Here is a 19,893-nt window from a genome sequence, read left to right as displayed (position 1 = left end):
GAAGGTCTGGGTGAAGTTTGGACCTCTTGTCTCACTAGTGGCATCTACCTCCAGGCACTTAAGTGAGATTTCTCCATGACAAACCTTGTCATCCCAGGCAGCCTATGCTGGGAAGGGAGGTAAGCCCTTTCCCAGGTGTGGAGGTGCCCATCTCTGCTGACTGACTAGAGATCTACAAAGACAAGGTGCTCCCTGAAGTGCTTGGTGGGATGGTCTGAGGCTCTAAGTCACAGCTGATTTTCATGAGGACTGAGAGAAGGTAGGCATTGCCCACCAAGAATGTTTTGGTGCTCTTGGCACTGTCACCACTTCTTGCTTCCAAGCTCTCAGTCTACAAGTGGACTGAAAGGGCATTCACAGCTAGTAAAGCAGAGCTTTCATTGTCTCTCTGTTATAGTTAGTAATCATAAGGCTGTTTATCATTGCAGTGGAAAGAAAAGTCTAGTGTTGCATCCAAAGTGTTTACTATAAAAGGCTATATACAGAAATAAATTGCGTTAGCCCTACATAAAGTGATTTAAGGCATTTTGCACCAAAAATATCAGGTTCTGTGAAACCTATTTCACAAATGTATCAAAACAATTGTATATATTTTTCTATTTCTATTTCTGTGGTACAATAGTTCTCTGAAGTTACAAAGCCATAAAGAATCTTTCCCTTAAAAGTTCAAACCCTGCCTTGATATACTGCTATATATACACACATACACCGCCATATGCTGCTAAATATTCTGTCTTTGTAAGTAGTGCTTGGAGATGGGAGAACTTGGGATTTTTCTTTAACTTTCATTTTGATTGGAAACCCCCAAATTTGAAGCTACTATTTAGTTTTAGGTATGAGCTATAAACTAGTTTTGGGTTTTTGTTGTGCCAGATTCAGTTGAAATGTTAGAACCAGATCAGTAGAAAAGCAGGTTTAAAGTTTAATAATATCTTTTCAACCCAACCTCATTTCTAAAACTAATTTTATTCTAAACTTGGTTTGCATTCATATATCATCCCTATAAATTCTCATTTAGCTATGTTAAATACTAGTCTAGAAATATAGCATAAAAACCAGAGCTAATAATTTGCATGCTTTCAAGCAATGTTCATATGTCTGGAGTCATAAAAGTTTAACAAACATGTATAAATGTCAATTGATACCCAAACCAAGAAATCTGAGCTACATAAACAATACCCTTTCTTTGAATTTGAGAAATGTAACAAAATTGCTAGTGGAAATTAAATGATGTTGCTCATCAGCAAGAAAAACTAACCTGGGGGAGTCTGTATATAAATGTCCATCAATTGATTTAGTTTGACTTCCCTGAACATCTGAATGCGAATTCCTCATTTGCAGATTTGTGTTCAGATTAGGCAGAAGTTGAAAAGATGCATCAGAATATTTCAGAAATGCAAATGCTCCCTTCTCCCCCCTAAAGTACACTGACATATTCACAAATTATTTACAAAATATTATTGAAGACTCAAACTCAACTAATAGCATGAAGCTGAAATCTGAAGACCTCTGACTACTCTTTGGGCAAATTTTTGAGATTGATCATCACTCTGTAGCTCTTAAAAAAAACCCTAAGATCAACCAACTGCTTAAAAATCTTCTCTGTGATCTAAGGACTGAAAAATTTATCTGTAGTAACACTACATGTGTACAATGTATATATAGTCAATGTGTGAAGTAAATGAAATGAACCCCACAACATTAAAATAAAATAAAATGAAATAAAAAAATACCCAAAGAATCAATTACAGAAGCAATATGAATTGTTTGCAGAAGCTGTTGCCCATTCAGTTTACCTTGCTATAGAAAATCCACAAGTTCTTTGGCATTGGCCTCCTAGCTCATCAGCATACCAGATAATAACAAAACAGAAATTTCAGGCTATAGTTATAAGAAGGAAGTGGAATTTTGCCACAGCTGAATGAATAACCAAAAATATAAAAAATATAATCTATAATCTCTAATTATAGATGGAAAAAAGAGTCAGCAGGATTTATGTCAGATAATCCAGAACATATATCCACACAAGCATGCTTAGTATAGAGAATAAAAGCTAAGGGTGGGGTTTGTTGAAGCCCAATAGAAACCTCCCAAATAAGTTAACCAAATCTCCCCATTGCTACTTCCTCTGTCTGAAAATAGAAGCTGTAGTTGCTACCAAAGGCACAGAAATCTGGTGAAGAGAGATAGAAAATCCAGTGAGCTAAAAATGACAGAAAAGACAGTTCAGCCTGGAGAAGAAAATTGTCATAGCTAACACTGGAGACAGATAGGACATGTGGCATACAGGAAGCATTAGTTAGAATTATTTATCATCAGGAAACACGAAAGCAAAAGTTGTTTTTTTTTAATGTACTGGCTGAAATGATGAAGTATTTATTTTGAAAGGTTTTCAAGGTCAGGATGATACTTTGAGGTGAGGAGTGAGGAGAGGAGGGATGAAAAGGAGCACTGTCCATGTGTAACCTGGTATTTGGGGTATTTAGTGGAACTTGGGAGACCTCTAAGAAACTTAGAGGATTAATGGAGTTTGGACTTACTCCAAAGTCTCCTCTGAGTGCCCTTTTCAGGCTGGAGAAGAAAACTCATTAGATGCACAGTGAAACTGAGTAATTTTTATGAGACATGTGAACAACTTTTGTGCCTAAATAAAACTTTTTAAAAATGAAGACTGGACTATTGACACACAGAAATCTGTTTTAGGTAGTAGGCTCTTCCTCAGACTCTGAAAGATACAGAATTAGACAGTCTACCAGGAAAATGAGAAGAGAGAAACTTTGCAGCAGACTACCAAAGCACTGATGACTTGAGAAGCAATATTTATGCCTTTGCTATGTCCATGAGTAGATAGTTACAATCAGTCTACACTGAAAATTCACAGGCAGTAGGTTGAAAAGAAGAGCCGGACAGATGTGAGCAGCTCCAGCCATCCCTCACCTGGTTTTATTGTTCATCTCCCACAGTCATATATATCTGCTGGGTCTCACTGTTGAAGTCACTCTGCCCTGACTCATTCCTCAGGTGTCTTTCTATTCGTCTTGGAAAAACAAACTCCATTGTTGGCAGGGACAACTTGCTTACCCAGGAGGCTCCCTGCCTCAGACAATCTGCGTGGGGGCTCAGGAGATCCCTGGAGAGCTACAAAAGAGCTGCAGGAGGTGAGAGAAGGAGAGTTGTAGCCTCCCACTTTGGAGAAATCAAATTTCTTTCTAACTTCCTCAATGCTTGGAACTGAAAGCCACATATTCTGCATTATTTTCATGGAAGAAAATCATACTGATTTATGTTTTAGTGGGAGTAGATTTGTCTTCCCTGCAAATTTGACTTTAAAACATCTTCAGAAATGCTGACAGATGGACCTCCGATATATCTAAGATAAATAGTCGACATTCTTTACATCTTTTTTGCTAATGATAAATGGACACACTCTTTCCCTATTCCCTCTTAGGAAAAAGACAACTCCTCTTAGTAATACAGCTGTTCTGAATTTAATAAACAAACTACACACCAGATGCTGCCAACTGCTTTAAGTATTAAACCACACAGATTTCTTGGTGGCAGAATAAAGCAGGAAAAGGAAGAAGGTTTTTTTCATCAGTGTGAGACAAAAGCCTTTCATGTGTGCTATATTGTTAATGATCAATGCTATATAATTATATATGGAGGTGAAATAAGAGCTGGCTGAAATACTGACTCAGCTTCTTGAAATTATTTGATTTAACTGTGTAGACTTTAAGCTATGGACAAACACATATGACTTTCTTGAACTCCTGGAAAGTCCAGAGACCTTTGACTGTGGGGGAACCAGGCAGAATGACTGTAACTGCTTTGGAGTAAAGTTTGAAAACTTGCAGGTAACAATGCTAACATCACTTCTTTTATGGACTGTGTTGTTGTTTTATTAAGAGGCAGAAATAAACCACATATGAACAGCTTCCAGAAAAAAAGGGACAAATTTTTTTCTCCCTGATTGTAGTCAAAATTCTTGTTAATGATAAAGCTCCCATTTGCTTTGTCATGGCACCAGGATTTCACACAGGTGCAATGCACAAGTCTGGTTATGACCTCATATGATGCACAATCAGAATCAACTATATACTCAGCTTAGTAGAAAAACAAAGTAGATCCTGTAAGTGAGCACTTCATGTTACATTGGCAAATTACCCTCGGGCGATTGGTTGTTTGGTCAGCAGATTTGAATTGGACAGATTGTTGCAAAATGTTCAGACTAAATTAATTTGAGACCATCACTCTTGTCTGATGTTGGAACTTTATTTTAAAAATCAAAGCTTTTCATTCTCCACTGTATCTCCTACACTGTTTAACAGAGGAGGAAATTGTTACTATCATAACATTTATGCTTCACACACCCTGTTACCATGGTTCTCTGGTCTTTATCATTATCTTATCCAAAAAGGGTCATAATTACACATATTAATATGATCCTCACAGTCCCTCTGAGTAGTTGTAATGAAAACATTGCATGTTCAGTGCATCACCTGGCCTATTTTTCTTGAAAGTAGGCATTGCTGAGTCTATTATGTTTTGACAACATAATGTCAGTACTGACACTAAGACAGCCTTTGCTGAATTGCCCTTTAAAATTATGTTTTTTTCAATTTTATGTAACATTCCACTGTTGTTAACTCTATCCATTCTCCTCTAGCAGGTTTGAATGTTTGTGGGTTAATATAGTAAATATAGTTTTGTGGTCTTTGAAATGTGGATTTCTTCTAAATACCCATAATGAAATCTATAGAAACCTGCATAATTGTTCTAAAATTTTCTGTATCCAGTTCTAATGGGTTATTTTTGGAAGCAAATTAAAAACAAAAAACACAACATGCATCAGTGCTGTAATTTATTTTTATGTTGAAATAATAAAAGTTTCAGTGAATAAGTATAGTTACATTTGATAATGATTCAGAATCAGTTAGTAAACTGAAGGCAACTGCTGCCTGCTGAGACACTGCACAGAGTCCACCTCCCAAGAACAGCTCCAGCTCATAGAATCACAGAATCTCAGAATGGGTCAGGTTGGAAGAGACCACAGGGGGTCATCTGGTCCAACCTCCCTTCTCAAGCAGGGTCACCCTAGAGCACATGGCACAGGATTGTGTCCAGATGGTTCCTGAATATCTCCCTTGAGGGAGACTCCACAGCCTCTCTGAGCAATCTGTGCCAGCACTCAGTCACATGCACTGTAAAGCCATTTTGCATGGAAGCAGCTCAAACTGGTTCACACATCTGTGGGTATCATTCTTACTAAAAGTTCCACAGAACTGGGATGATTTGTGCATCTAAGACTCAGATTTTCAGAGCTTTCCATGGACAGAGGTCTATGATGCCTCTAAGGGAACTGGGATAGATCAACCCTTACCAGAACACCGAGGCACAGTTTCCTTTCCTCTTCCTCTTTTGCAGGAAATCTCTATTCGCTTTTTTCAATTTTTTCTGATTGTCTTTTTTTGAAATGCCTAAATTTGGCCAGAGTCCAGGTAGTCTGCACTGCATTTACAGTACTATGTACTGAGTCATCAATAGAAAAATCTGCAGTACAATGAACATGAAAAATTTGGGTATGATGCAAAACCAATTCAGTTAATATTGAAAAGATAAAACCTCATAGGGGTCTACAGCAATGGTTATGTAATTAATTGCATTTAATTTTTTATTAGCCTCCACTTTAAAAGAACATTACATATGAAGAACTTCTGGACTGTGCAGCATAGAGGGCTTACACAATCAAAGGACATTTCCTTAGGACTTAGTTCCTTTTTCTTGAATATGTAATTGTCTTCTTTATAATTTCTTATTATATCTGCTGCTAACAGAAGAGAAATATTTAAATTGTGGCACACCAAAAAATTACCTCAGAAGAAGAGCTATTGGATGCAAAGGATGTGCGAATAGAATAATTGGAAATTATGTAGATTCTCACATTTGTGAACATGAATGCTTTTTCTTTTCTCTCCTTCATTCCCAATTTAATTTTCTCTGGAGATTTAATAGCTCTCTTAATCTCAGAAAAATGCAATGTATGAATAGTGTATTCAACCTTTAGGGACTATTAAAGAAATGTATACACTGTAACTTAACGCAAAGGCATCTCCATCTCCTGACAAAATGTCATCATGCATAGTAGCAAAATAAGAGGAGAAATAATACGGAAGACAAAAATTTCTGGCAGAACTCTGGCAAGAATCACATTTTGGCAAAGATTAGGCTAGTGTGTTGTTTGAGTGGCAGTTTATAACATCCAGTTCAATAGGAGCAGGGCAAGTTCCTCCAGTGATGAGCACCTTCAGTGAAGCCCTTAAGGGAGTTCTTTCTTACTGCTTGTCCAAAAGCATTCAACTTACTCCTTGTCCAAAATCCACGGAAGTCTGCAAATAGATGAGAGCACCCTGGACACACACCTTGGCTGCACCAGCAGATCACCTACACGTGTGCCAAGGCCAACACAAAAACCTGATGAGTCCATCAGCTCCTTCACTAGCAGAGTGGAGCAAGTACAGCAGAGGACTTACATCAGACGGCTTGGACACTTTTGCCTATCAATAAGCTTTCAGATCCAGAATAATCAGATGGATATAGAATCAGTTAGCACTGAATAAACACACAACCAGAGAAATCAAAATCAAACTTAACTTCTCCTGAAACAAAGTTGCTGAGGATGTAGAGAGGATGGGGAGATTGGTAGAAAGAGATAGATCAGGGGAGATGTTTAAAGGGTTCTCCTTGTAGAAAACTGCATGTGCAAGTTCAGGAAAAAAATTAAAAGCAAATACCTTCTGCTTGATACCAGCTGTACCAGGGCAAAAGAAAAAGCCTATGAGAATTGGCTTAAACTTCCTGGACACAGTAAATGCTCTATCAGAAGATCTGCTCCAGGGGAACATTTGGAGAAGCGGGAAGCATTGCTATGGCCATGTAAGACCTGTGTGATCTGCACCCTTAGACAGTGACATACTAATCTGGGCCCACAGACCACCTGTCAGGGCCAGGCTGGATGGGGCCCTGAGCAACTTTATCTGGTGAATGGCATCCCTGCCATGGCAGGGGGGGATGGAACTAGATGATCTTTAAGGTCCCTTCCAACTCAGACCATTCCATGATTCCATGATTCTATGATGCTATCTATCATTATGTTTCAAAGTAAATAAATGGGGAAAAAAAGGAATTGAATACAAGTGGCTCAAAACTTATGCTTTTTGCTATTAGACATACTATATAAATAGATTGTAAATACTTTTTTTGGTAAAAGTGCTTAAGTATACTTTATTCTAACGTGCTGTGTGTTTTCTATTTTAATTTCATGCCTAAATCGATAGCTAATTATAATTTGACAAGAAAAAGCAATTGCAATGGATATGATCTACCTGCTCTGCTGCTAAATTGGAATGTGGTTGGCTGGCTTTACAGTGTTACCACAATTTGTGTACACCACTTCCAAAGTCAACGTAAGAATCAGGAAATAAATTTATGGCAAACACCATCATTTCAACACCATGCAGAATTGCCCCAAAAATCCTTTGTCTGTGGTTGATAAAACAAGGAAGATTTTGACGTCTAATTGTTGACACACATTTGTCCGGGATTTAAACAGCTTCCATCTTGGGTTTTATGACCAGATGCAAATTAGGCAAACTCTATCCCAGACCGTAACCATTTAGACAATGATTATTAAAGCAATGTATCCTTGAAGAATCTGAAATACAATTACCATCACAATTAACATCCATGTCCTTCTCTAGCCTTATCATACAAACTCACATGCTCCCCCCTGCCCTCTCCACCAAATACACACATATGAGAGAGGTTTTCTTCACCAACCTGCAAACTTGTTAGGAAATGGACAACTGGATATGTAAAAAATTCTCTTCTTTGATTTTCATGCTCACCAGTCATTAAAGGGTTACTTTTCAGAGCAGCAAAAAAAGAAGAGTTGGTTGACCAACATTTTTTTTTTCCTTATAAAGAAGTGTCAACCCTGAGTCGTAATTAAGAAGTTAAAATCTGTGATTTATATATATTTATATATATAAAAATAGATGATCATACTAAGACTAAAAAAGTGAAAGAAATCTCCATGTCAGTACTATATACTTGCTTGATCTGAAATTTTGTAGAAGAAATTCTTGCGACACTGAAATTAACTGATGTGAAGGATGTAGTTAGGTGTGAAACACGCTATTGATCCGGTTGCTGTTAGTCTGTTAGAGAATTGCTGTCTTGGTAGGGTAATGGACATAGTAGCAAAAAGTTCTAATCGATGTCAGAACAGCAACAAAAGGAAAAAGATTACATCACAAGAGATTATTTTCTGTCTGAACCCGTGAGGGGTCAAGAGAGTTGTTTAACATTACCATCATGGCTGGTGAGCTCACAGGAGTGAGCTAAGTGGAAAACTGTGACAATTCTATAACATGGATAAATCCTAAAAGAAACTAGGTGAAATCGTGCTACTACTCATATTTTTACTGGGCATTAAGATTCAAATCCTAAGCAACTGTAACATGACATCTGAAGCTAGTGGAGCTACTACCATACTAAAAGATAAACTTATTTTTCAGCTTCTCTACCTTCATACCAATCTGATGTGGTTGGCAGATGGAGTGCAAGACATTCACTGCTGAGACATACTTTTTTAGTGTTGGGGAAAAAAAAATCCAGCCTTCCTCCCTATAACAGTGATCATTCTGATAACCTGAATCATCCTACAGAAGTTTCTAAAGGAAACCTGGCTGTCAGTGAAGAACGGTTGCATTTTTTTTTGTTCTTTTCTTGTCTTTTTTTTTTTTGTTTTGTTGATATTCTGTTGAAATGCAGCAGCCTTGAGTCAGGCTTGATTCAGAAAGAAAACTTTCTTGGTTTCTTCCCCCGTCTTTTTTCTCACTGGGGAAAAACACATACTGTAAGATCTTTTTTCCCTTTTGCAGCATAAAAGGAAATGAAGCTCAGAAAGTCTCCTGTAATAAAGAATTGAGAAAGAATTCTCTCAAGAGTGGATATTGTCTTCAGAGATATCTGAAAAAAGCAGGAAGCAGTTCAGTCTGGCACCTGGTACTCTTTGGGAAAACTAAAATGGGAAGCAGGTTGCAATAACTGCCATCTTGTAGAAAACTGCAAGTGTTTGTGGCATGGTCCATTGTCCAAGAGTATAAGAAAAGAAGAAAGTAGGCTGTTTCTGTAGCTAAAACACAGTTTCTCTGACTAGATCCAGGATTATCTCCACTGTCTCTGCAGTAGGAGGCTGAGGAAGATGAGGAGCAATGTCTGCAGTGAGCAGCCAGGCTGTGTGGCTGAAGCTTCCACCTCCCTTCTGTCCGAGTCGACAGGCGGCGCTTCGGTGGTGACAAAGTCAAACTCGGTGGGGCAGATGTCATCTGTGCAGCCGCTCCCGCTGCCTGAGCCGCTGCTTTCGTCACCTGGCACAAAGGAGGGAGGGAATCAGCGTGAGTGATACAGCTTACAGCTTTCATCCCTTTGCTCCCTTCCACTTGGCACCCCAGTGGGGATGAACACATTGGGAATGAGGAAGTGTTGGTGGTGCTAAATTTCACTCAGTAAAGCTTCCAAATGAAACCCACTGTGACTTAATTAGGTGATTAAGTGCTCTTCTGAAAAAGGATCAGACTGCTGGCATTATGGAAAGCCTTCAGTGTCTGGATGTATTAAACGTGGAGATAAGCAAGAGAAGCAAAAGAAACAATTATATAACTGGAATTTCATGGAACAGAAAAAGACTTTTTATGTTGTCAGCAGCGCAGAGCACAAAGACCACAAAGTCATTGCAGCGGAGCCAATTTATAAATGGGTTCCAAAATTACAGCTATGTAATGACAGCTAATGGTTTCTTACTTGTGTCCTGGAAGTTGACATCATTCCCATTGTACGCATTCTTCAGTTTGTTAGTCATGACACGCAAGGCCATGATTTGCTGTCGAATGAAGGTGTCTGGCCTTGTGATGTCCACATCTACTTCTGGGTTGTTGATCTGGTTGGTCAAGCCATCGTTCATAATCTCAGGCAAGTATCTAGGCAGCAGAATGAAAGATTAGTGTGAGGCACAGTAATTCCAGAAATAAAACACTGTGCAGTAAATGATGTGCTAAGAAATTCAATGTGCAGTTCTTAAACAGATCCATTAAAACTGCTTTAAAAATATAGTTTTTAATTTTACTGACTCCAAAGGATCTGTTTAGTAGCACAGCTGCATGGGGAGCATGTGGAGAAAGGATTTAGGTTTTTCAACCTCCTAACTCTCCATATACTCCCCAGCAAGAGCAATGACTGTGTGAACTATGGGAAAGGTTCACAAGCCAGCAGTAAGTCACCACATATTCATATCCTCTGCTGACATGAATGGCTGAACACTAAATTAAGCATCTAACAGTGCATTCTTCTGTTTTTATTTCTTTCTGCTTAAAAAATATGAAGTCCTTTGTTGTATATAGCATATTTGTTGTTCTGAGACAGTTTAGAAGCCTATCTTGAGGTATTATGGCTCTAGTTTAAAAGAGCACTTAATTTTCTTCTCCAATTCTTCTTTGCATCTCTTTTGCAGACCACCATGAACAACATCTCCAGCCTACATGACATCCAGGCCCATAAAAAGCATTATAATTTTACCAAACTCCAGTATTCTCTTTGATTTGGTCATTATTCCTTTAAACCAGGCTATGCTTTCATGTGTCATGTACTTCGTGCATAACATTTAGGGTATGGCATTTCCTATCCATCCACAAATCTGAATCTTTTATTCAGGCTCTTACCTTAGAATTTCTTGATTACTGCAGCATTCCTTGCTCTGACCTTGAATAATGCAGTCTTAGGCTGCTTGCAAGCAGCAAGTGTGCTTTTGCACATCTTTCCCCTACAAAAAGCAGCCCGTGCCTCCAATCGTCCTACAGTAAAAATCTCCATTACCCTTTGTTAAAGATGCACTCTTTGTTCCCTGCTGTTCTTTGTCCTCAGGAAGCTCTCCTTGTAGGCTTTTGCAAAGCTACATTTTTTCCTGCTTCGAATTTCTGTCAAAAATTATCAGTGCATTTTACAGATGCCAGGCTGAAAAAAGGTTGACATTATTTCTCTATGCTGGCATGGCACCCTGAGAAAACAGTGCATCACAGCTTCCCTCCTCTCTTGTCTGTCTTTCCTACTATCTTTGTCTCATATTTAGGCTGCAAGGGATTTGGGGCAGATCTATCCTTTGTTTACATTCTTTATAAGGATATGATCTATTTTGTAATTAGTTTGCATACCAGGCTGTCCTACTGATGTTTGTGGGAGTCCTTGTGTGCTTGTGTGCTCAGACAATAAGTAATGATAGCACAGTCTAGCCTACTAAAGACAAACTTTTGTGATGCTTGGTACCAAATATAGTTTGAGAGAATTTCACATCACTCTCACTTGCGCATGCCCAATTCTCTACCAGCACTGAAGTCTGGCGTTGATGACAGCATTGCTCATATCGGTCTGGAAAAACAAATATCTCTGGAAAAAAAAGGTGAAAGTAAGGGAGATGAAAGGACTTTGTTGAAGTCATGGTGAAGGGAAAATAAGCTCTGCATTGCTTCTGGAGCCTCATTCGACAACCACACTGTGCTGCACCAAGGAAGGGCTCAGTCTCAGTGTGATGGGTCCTCACTCTGCAAGATGAGACTCACTTGCCACCAGTGGCCTTTGAAGGCATACATGAGAATAATCCTGGGAATATGTGAAATCAAAGAACCAAATATGATTGCCAAAATACCCAGCCTCAAGCTGCATATCCTGCTGTTTCACTGGCACCATGATGAGAAATAACATTGCTGTGGGAATCCCATCCAGACTCCTGCAGTCAGATTTACTGTGGTGAGAACACAGAGCTACCTCCCCCAGTATGGAAGACTGCAGGCCATGGTGTTATGAATCACTAAAGACAGAATAGGAAATAATTCTGCAGAGCTGCCTGGAGGCAGTAGGATGGAGACCTTGGCAGGCAGGGATGCTTTGGACTGCAAAGGAACAGCATCTCCATCTGTCACACATCTCTACCAATGAAAGGGCTGCTGTAGATAAATTACTCAGCCTAGTAGTAAATCAGCAATTTCAAGGTGAAGTTGATTAAAAAAGCAAGAATGTAAGGATTGAACTACTGGCTCAGACAGGATGATTGTCTTGCTCTGTATCCTGTCCATGACAATGGCCATAGCTGTTAGCAGCTACAAGTGATCTGAAATTGCTAAATATTCATGTGGATTGATTTCCTTGTTTATGAAAGGTTATCAGCCCTTTATTGCAAGCTGTCCATGAGAACCTAAGGATAGCTCTGAAGGGCAGCTCACAGGCTTTCTTTGACTGATTTCTTTCTGATTTCATTTTGTCTTACCATCAATAATAAAGGAAGAATGTGCTGACTTAAAGCAATTAGAGAGTGCTCTGGTGTGTGCATTTCATGGAGGTTTGTATTTTGCACTGTGACTAGTGTGCATCTCATGTCCTTCTCAGGATTGTCTAACTTTACATGGGACAGCCCATTCAATGATTTTGTCAAACTGCTACACACCGTGCTTTATCTGCCCAGGATCTGGTGACCCCCAAAGCATTCCTGGCAAGTGTACCTCACTTAGGTGTGTAAGGGACACATACTTGGTGTAGGTCACAAGAAATCCATGGTCTTAACACTGCCTAAGAGTTAGCTGGATGCTTAAATTCCCTTGGCATTTAGGACATAATAGCAAAAGAGTTAGAAAGGCTGAAAATTATTCTTTAGGTTTACACAAATCTTGTGTATTCAAATGCAAGTGTCTGGGCATAAGCAGAGTCCCACTCTCACCAGATCTAGCCTACACCACATCCAGTCACAGCTAGTCAGGAGTTTATTCATCAGTGGAGCAGGGACAGCTGTTGGAGTCCCATGAGCCTTTGGCCAAATGACTAGTTCATTATGTTTCATCTGCTGGGATTTCCTTGCATAAACATAGACAGCTGGTGCCATTTGAATGCTCTTAGTTATTCCTCCTCTTCTTGTCACTAGCTCTGAAAGGTGAGCTCTGAAAGGTGAGGCTTTCTGGATCATATCTGCAGGCTTTAGGGGGAGGTCCTGGACATCTGGGGCATCTAATACTGTGTGTTTTTCTTAAGGCAGCTGGATGGAGTCCTGAATTCCATTTTAGTCACTAGGATGTGGGCTGCTTGGTGTCATGCTGCCACTCCAGTAGGGTTTGAATATCCACTAGGTCCAGGGTCTAATTTCCCAGTTCCATGAAGGTGCCATGACTACTTACACCATCTTACATAGCAGTAGGTAAGTGTGTTCAGGCAGTGGAAAATTGCCTCTTTGAGTACACTGACAGGATTCTGGGGGTCTTTTCAGGCATGTTAACATTGGTGCTTTTAGAAATGTTCAAGCAGTTTTAGCCCGGGCTCTGGTCCAGAGGGGAGGCAGTGTGCTGTGTCACACTCATCCCAGACAGCCCAAAGAATCTCCAGTGATACTACGACTGCTTGGGCAGCATATCCCTTATTGTCTCACCCATATCGAAGTATCTGAATTTACACGTTTGAATGTGTAGCTGGATTCTGCCCTCATCACTCAACTAGTTCACCTGCTTCTTTGCAGGGGGAGAGGAAAGACAGAAAAGCCTCTATTGAATGAAATAGCTTCAAATAGCTTTCCTTTCTTTAAAGGACTGATGCAGATATGAGAACAGGCAGCCCAAGGCGAGTGGGCTGAGTGGCAGCCTCGGAGAGGCAGCCCAACACATGTTCTGACAAAAACATTTTGATGTGTGTGGGGTAGGGTTAAGTCACACCGAATAGGAAGCCATGTCTTGGGACCATGATTTGACAGAAGATTTGTTGCTGGCTGGGCAAAGTTGTTGAACACAGCTGCTTTTGCTGCAGTTCCGTAAGCTGAGACACCCTTGTGAATTTTAAGCTTTGCTGCTGCTTCTGCTCTCCTTAATGATCTCTTTGTAGGCTTGGCCATTACAGGAACTGTATGCCCATTATAAATGAAGAGAAGTGCCAACCTGAATCAGTGTCTGTTCTTTCCATCCTCCTTGCAAAGCAAAAAAAAGAAAAAAAAAAAGAAAAAAAAAAGAGAAGCAAGGTTTCTTAGCCCTCTGAGTATAGAGAAGCTGAACAATACTGTTTGTTTTGTGGTGTTTGCTCCTTGCTCAGCTATGTCAGGATTTTAGTGTAATTTATGTTGTTTTCTAAAATATTAATGCTTTCTGTTCCTCTTAGCCGTTCCACAGTTCTTGCTTGTCTCAGCAGATGCAGCAGAGATGTCTTTTGGCACATCATGGCCAAGTACCACAAAGCCTATTTAAAACCACTTCTCTTTTCCCCCTCTTTTATTTTTTTAATAACCTGTTAATGTTCCATGGTGTCTGCTTCCTTTTCAAGTCTAAAAATTATTGATGAATCAATCACATATATAAAGCATGTAGAGTTGACACCCCACCCCCCCAAACAAAATAAAAGAAAAAAAAGAAAGGACTCCTCTGATTATTAAAAAGAATCTGTCTTTAAGGGCAACATTCTCCATACTTTGCTGCCACAGCAGCTGCTTGCAGTACAACTGGGGCATGCCACCTAGGCAGTGCTGGAGTTATTCCAGGTGCACAGAATTGTAGGCAATAGAATACAAAATACAGCACAGGCTTACTCAGGCTGGGCTGGGTTTTGTCAGTCACATCTGGTCCAGAAAGATAAGTGCAGTGGAAAATTGGCTTGTTTGGCTAACTAGTTCACCTCATCTGATTCTGTTTGCTCAGGAGGTAATCCCCAAAGGATATTTTCAGTTTGGTTTTTCCCCTCCATCTTGGAGAAAAGCTTGAGCAGACACAAGGAGAGGGAGAAAATCCTCACTGCTAGTTTTTTTTAGGATACAAAAATAAATTAGAGCATCAATTCAGAATAAGCAGTTTTCACACTTGGTGAGAAGTAGTTTATTCCCCCTTTCACTAGTGGTGCTAAACAGTCATCTGTGCCTCCATCCAGCTAAAGGACACTCAACTCATTGTCACTGCAAGCTTTGCTGGACAGCAGTGAGCAACTTCCTCAGGGCAAACACTGATCTGGTGAGTCTTCCCACTGAATTTCACCAGAAATTAAAAGCTCTCTGCCACAGAAGTAGACACTTCCACATGTGTGGCAGGAGAAGTAAAGAATGTCAGGACAGCTGAGACTCTATCCTTTGTTTGCTTTGGTGACATACCTTGAGGTTTTGAGCTAGAATTGAAAATTATAGTGTTCATTTTCCCTTTTATTCCTTACCTTTCTCAAAGTTTTTCTGTTTGTTTTATTTTTCTGTCTCATATATAATTCTATTTCTTCTTCTGTTTGGAGGAGTGATAGCTTCTTTGTGGAAAGGAATGCAGGTCTCATCTATTCCATGGATTACAGCTTTTCAGAGCTGAGACATATTAATAATTCTACAGCCCTGGTGAGCATGAGCACCAGGACGATAGTGCATGAGCACAATCTCTCAAATGCTTTGATTGGAATGAGCTGGCTGAGTTGGCTGGAGCAATTCAAGGTTATTCTCCTGAGCATCAGAGGGTTCTGGATTTGGTTGCTGTTCTTACTTCAGTAAAAGTCATATATTCAAAGATTAATACCTTGGACTTGGTTTAAGTCCTAAAGCCTGATTTTCCATAATTCTTGGGAAAATACATTGATTCTGAAGAATACCTATTAGTGAAGTTGCCATCAACTGCTGTTAAGAGTTTAATTGCATGTAGGGAGGGAGGTAAATTTTCAAAGTTTGATCTTAATGTTGTTTTTTAGATCCTAAATAGCTTTCAGAAATCTGTCTCTGCACATCTGGTAGAAGATGTTAATTCTTTAAACAAAAAATTATGTTCATGTTCTTTTGTGAATACAAATACGATGGAGAAATCCTGCTGGGCATCTCTCTAAAAGGCACTCTGTCTGAAGTAACTGTTATTATTACCTTTAATATGAATTTTTCAAAAAAAACGAGATTCATCCATCTAATAAATATTTTCCCATTTCCACAACACTAGTTTCTACGTGATGTGACCTGATTAAAACCATTATTTGTACAGGATCAGCAATGAGCCAAGTGCACCCTTCCAGAACACCAAATGGATGGCTCTGTTATGCCATGATTACTTGTGAATTGGCGACCTTCAGCTGGTGACCTGGTGTCACTGTAAATTAATCATGGCAGCAAAGTGATATTTAGGGAGTGTAATAACCACAAATGACCTTGGTGTAATGCCTCTCTGAGGAGAAAGCCAAGCTCTCATTCTCTGTGATCTCAGGTTTGTAACTCTTTTCCCCTGTAAAAGCAGCATCAAAAGGTGATGTGTAAAGTGAAGCATAAGGCATAATGTCTATCTGGCAATTCAAAGTTTCTAATTCTTCATTCTAAAACAGGATTCGATTAAAACCCCAGCAATAATTTCCTTTCCCAATGGTAGCCAACACCATGTTGTCTTCTTACTTACTGCCTTAATGTCTAGGAAGACAGGAGGTGGCTAAGTTTCCTTTTTTTTCACAGGTTTTTGTCATATTCTGTGGAATTCAACATGCAGCTCGTCATATAGCACAAGGGTGCTTGTGACAGCTGACACTGTGAACACAGATATATATATATATATATGTATATATATATATGAATACTGGCCAGATTTTGCTATGCTTGTTCTTGTGAGCTAGTATTTGATATCAGATACTAATCAGTCTGATCAAGGAAACTTTTTTTTTTCTGCTGCAGTAAAAGTATTTGTCCACTGGCCAAGAGGTGATTTTGCATTTAGAGTTATTTATTTTCACTATTGTTTTTAATACTATTTCATATCCAGCCATGGCATTCTGTGGTGTTTCTCTGATTTATTACTATTGCCTCCACCTGAAGCATTTATTGAATTCTGTTACTAAGACTATGACTATGCATTTTCTTTGAGAATGGATATTAAACAGAAACTGGGCAGGAGAGCAGTGGCTGGACTTGCTGAAATGGTATCTTCAGGTAATATTTTGAAGCTGTCACTCTACATCCAGTGAAACATCTGTGTTCAATTACCAAGGAGATTATTAACAGAGGACTGCTCTTCTCTCTCCAGAACATTAATCTCAGAAGGCATATTGAAGAAACCCAGGCTTCTCATAAGATAAATTCTGCAAAAGAAGGGTGAAAAACTGCATGCATAAAATGTACCTCCTTAACTCCCAACAAACGTGGAAGCTGTGCCAAACCCTTCAGTGCAGGAGCAGAAGAGAGCTGCCAAGTATTTGCCAGATGTGGTACAGACACTAGGTTAAGCATGGAAACCAGGAGGAATAGATAGATATTAAGGGATTTGGCTGCTCTTTTGTAGAAAGAGTAGCACATATCTCTTACTGATGCATGCACCCTGATGTGGCTCATGGCATTTAGCTGGCATGCCTTGAAACTCTGCTTAACTGCTGGCAGTGCACAGGCCTGAGCTCATGTCTTTCAAAGCTCATAAAGAAGGGATAAAATAGAAAAAGAGAAACCAGGCATTTTTGTTTCTCCTTTCTCACTGTTCCTTTATGATGAGTCCTGTAATAGCCAGACACTCCTCCTAGTACTTCTCTGAATCCCCAGGGGCTTTCTCTGGATCTGGGACTCAGCAACTAAGCAGTGGCTCATGCTTTTGGACAGATTTGTTCACATGCATCCATAAGCGGATTCAAAGGGCTAGCAGTACCCCAAACAGCCCCCTCCTCCTGTCTGCAAAATGAATTCCTTTGAAGGCTATGTAGTAAGGCAAGGAAAAAATGGTGTGCATTCAGTGTGAAACATCCTCCTGTAAACTGTGCTCCTCGTCAAAATGATCAGATGATGAGATGGTGAGGTGGGTGCAATCTATTTATGCATCTATCCATTCATACATCTGTCTAAAATGACACTGAGCACTTTTCTAAGTTTTTTTCCTATGTAGTCTTACTTTCACCATTTTTATATTTTACATGCTTGTCTCATTTTTTTATATTGTTTGTTTAATTGGTAGGTTGTTTTTTCTTTTTGGCTAATTTTTATATTCTGTCTTCATACGTATTTTCAGGCAAAAAGAAAATAAAGATTCCAGTCCCTGAGTGCCAGAATGTGTCACTTCCCTCAAGATTCAGCTGTCACCAGACACTCAAACCTCTCCACTCCCCACGTTTACCCAGAAGCACAGGATACTGCTGCACACCTGAAACCATGCCCCTGGCATGGTCCCCGAGCCAATTCCTCCCCCTCTCAGCAGGGATAATCACATCCTCTTCTCTGTCAGCTGATGAATCCACACTGGGACTTTTGGAGACACCTGCTCATCTGCTGGCTCCTGCTCTGCTGCAGCCAGGGCCAAGTAAACTTCAAAATTAAAACTCACAGAATACTCATCACAAACATGGGCAGATGATCACAGTTACCTCTGAAGAAGTAACATAAGGTCAAATCTTCTACACAAGATAAGTAGGAGTGCTACATTTATTCTCTGGAGGTGATTTTTCATTTTTTGCCTCCCCCCCAGTAAATAGCCCTAAGCTTTGCCAGCCAATAGCAAGCAGAGCTGAAATTCCAATTTCTGTTTCATCCCAGTATGGTATCCCGAGAGTGCAATTTCTTCACAAGCTGTCAGTCCCAACACAGGGATGCTAAATGGACCTAAAGAGCTCTTTGAAATCTCAGTATAAATTATCCTTCTGGAGCTGAACCAATGCACATTTTCTGCCTTCACATACTGACCCTCTGCGCACATTTACCCAGACTCACACTCTGGCTTTAATGGCATTTTGACAATAAGTAATCTTGGCTACAAGGAGCGTGTGGACAGTGACTTATTCTCCCCATTTCTGTTTCACCCTCATAAGCAGTTTTGTGAAAGACCCCAGTTTCATGAATGCTTCAGGCCAGGTGGGGATCTGGGCCGGGTGGGGTGGAGAGGGGTCCCCCTCACCTCGCCTTGGTGTGGCCATTCCAGCAGTCCTCCTCGACGGACGGACCCGCTGTCACCCGCTCATCCTTGCAGATTGTGTAGGGCAGGGCTGACCAGAACTTTTTAGAGAGCTTTAGCTTTTCTTTAATGTCTGTTACCTGATTAAGAGACAACGAGAGGGAAAACAGATTAAAAAACATCAGCCACGCTAATTATAATGTTAAACAATACATTGTATAAATTTGTAATGGTGATGATGGTGAAGGTTAAAAAAGCTAAAGGTGCTAAAACTTAATTTCCTTGTGTTTAAAAACAAGACACCCAGCATTTGAGTTCAGAACATACAAACAATCAAAGTCACCTTTTTTCACAGGCAAGACATTAATAAAAGCATGTTACATCTTGTGCTTCCTAGTTTCCATTTATCTAAGATTTTCTAAATATACACCTTTTTAAGAATTAATATGCCTCACAGTCTGCTGAACGTGAATTCAGTTAAATAGTGTACATCAGATAAACCCACCAGCTTGGTCATGTCTTAGAAAAATATTATATAGGCAGCTACATGTGCAGGTTCTAAAAAATGGTGCAGTGCTGAGCTGATGTTGAACTGATTTAAGATACACGGGCTGAATACATTGCAGTACATTTGGATCTCAGTTACAGTGAGAAGTCACGCAGAGGCTGTATTCATCCTTGCTATTATGTGTAGCTAAATATCTGTAGCTGAATACAGAATCCACATGCAAGAAATGTTGGGACAGTATTGAAACAGTTTCTTTACCTTATGAATTCCTTGAACAATAATTTAATTTGGCATGATTCAGGTGGCAAGCAGGAACAAACTGATTTTCCAGCATAAACTTAATAAATAAATGCTCTGACTAAAATTTTATCCTTCTTGTTTTGTGTATGGTATACTAGAGTGGGGAAATCGACAAGAATAGATAGCAAAAACAACAAAGGACAGACTACAAAG

The 19,893-nt window shown here is 39.6% G+C and overlaps 1 protein-coding gene across 1 annotated transcript in view; it reads right to left on the bottom strand.

Annotated features, from left to right (window-relative positions):
* Positions 1-9,228: 9,228 nt before the first annotated feature.
* GPC6 (glypican 6) overlaps positions 9,229-19,893 on the bottom strand; it is a 723,435-nt gene continuing 712,770 nt past the window's right edge. Inside the window, exons 8-10 of the mRNA XM_059466017.1 lie at positions 18,936-19,072; positions 9,865-10,040; positions 9,229-9,431 (exon numbers count right to left, since the gene is read on the bottom strand). Of these exons, the coding sequence (XP_059322000.1) occupies positions 9,229-9,431; positions 9,865-10,040; positions 18,936-19,072 (516 nt within the window). The remainder of the gene's footprint in view (positions 9,432-9,864; positions 10,041-18,935; positions 19,073-19,893) is intronic.

Source organism: Ammospiza nelsoni, chromosome 2 (genome assembly GCF_027579445.1).
Source record: "Ammospiza nelsoni isolate bAmmNel1 chromosome 2, bAmmNel1.pri, whole genome shotgun sequence".
NCBI classification, from domain to species: Eukaryota; Metazoa; Chordata; class Aves; order Passeriformes; family Passerellidae; genus Ammospiza; species Ammospiza nelsoni.
The sequence above is the reverse complement of the archived record's forward strand: the minus strand, read 5'-3'. Positions and strand labels throughout refer to the sequence as shown.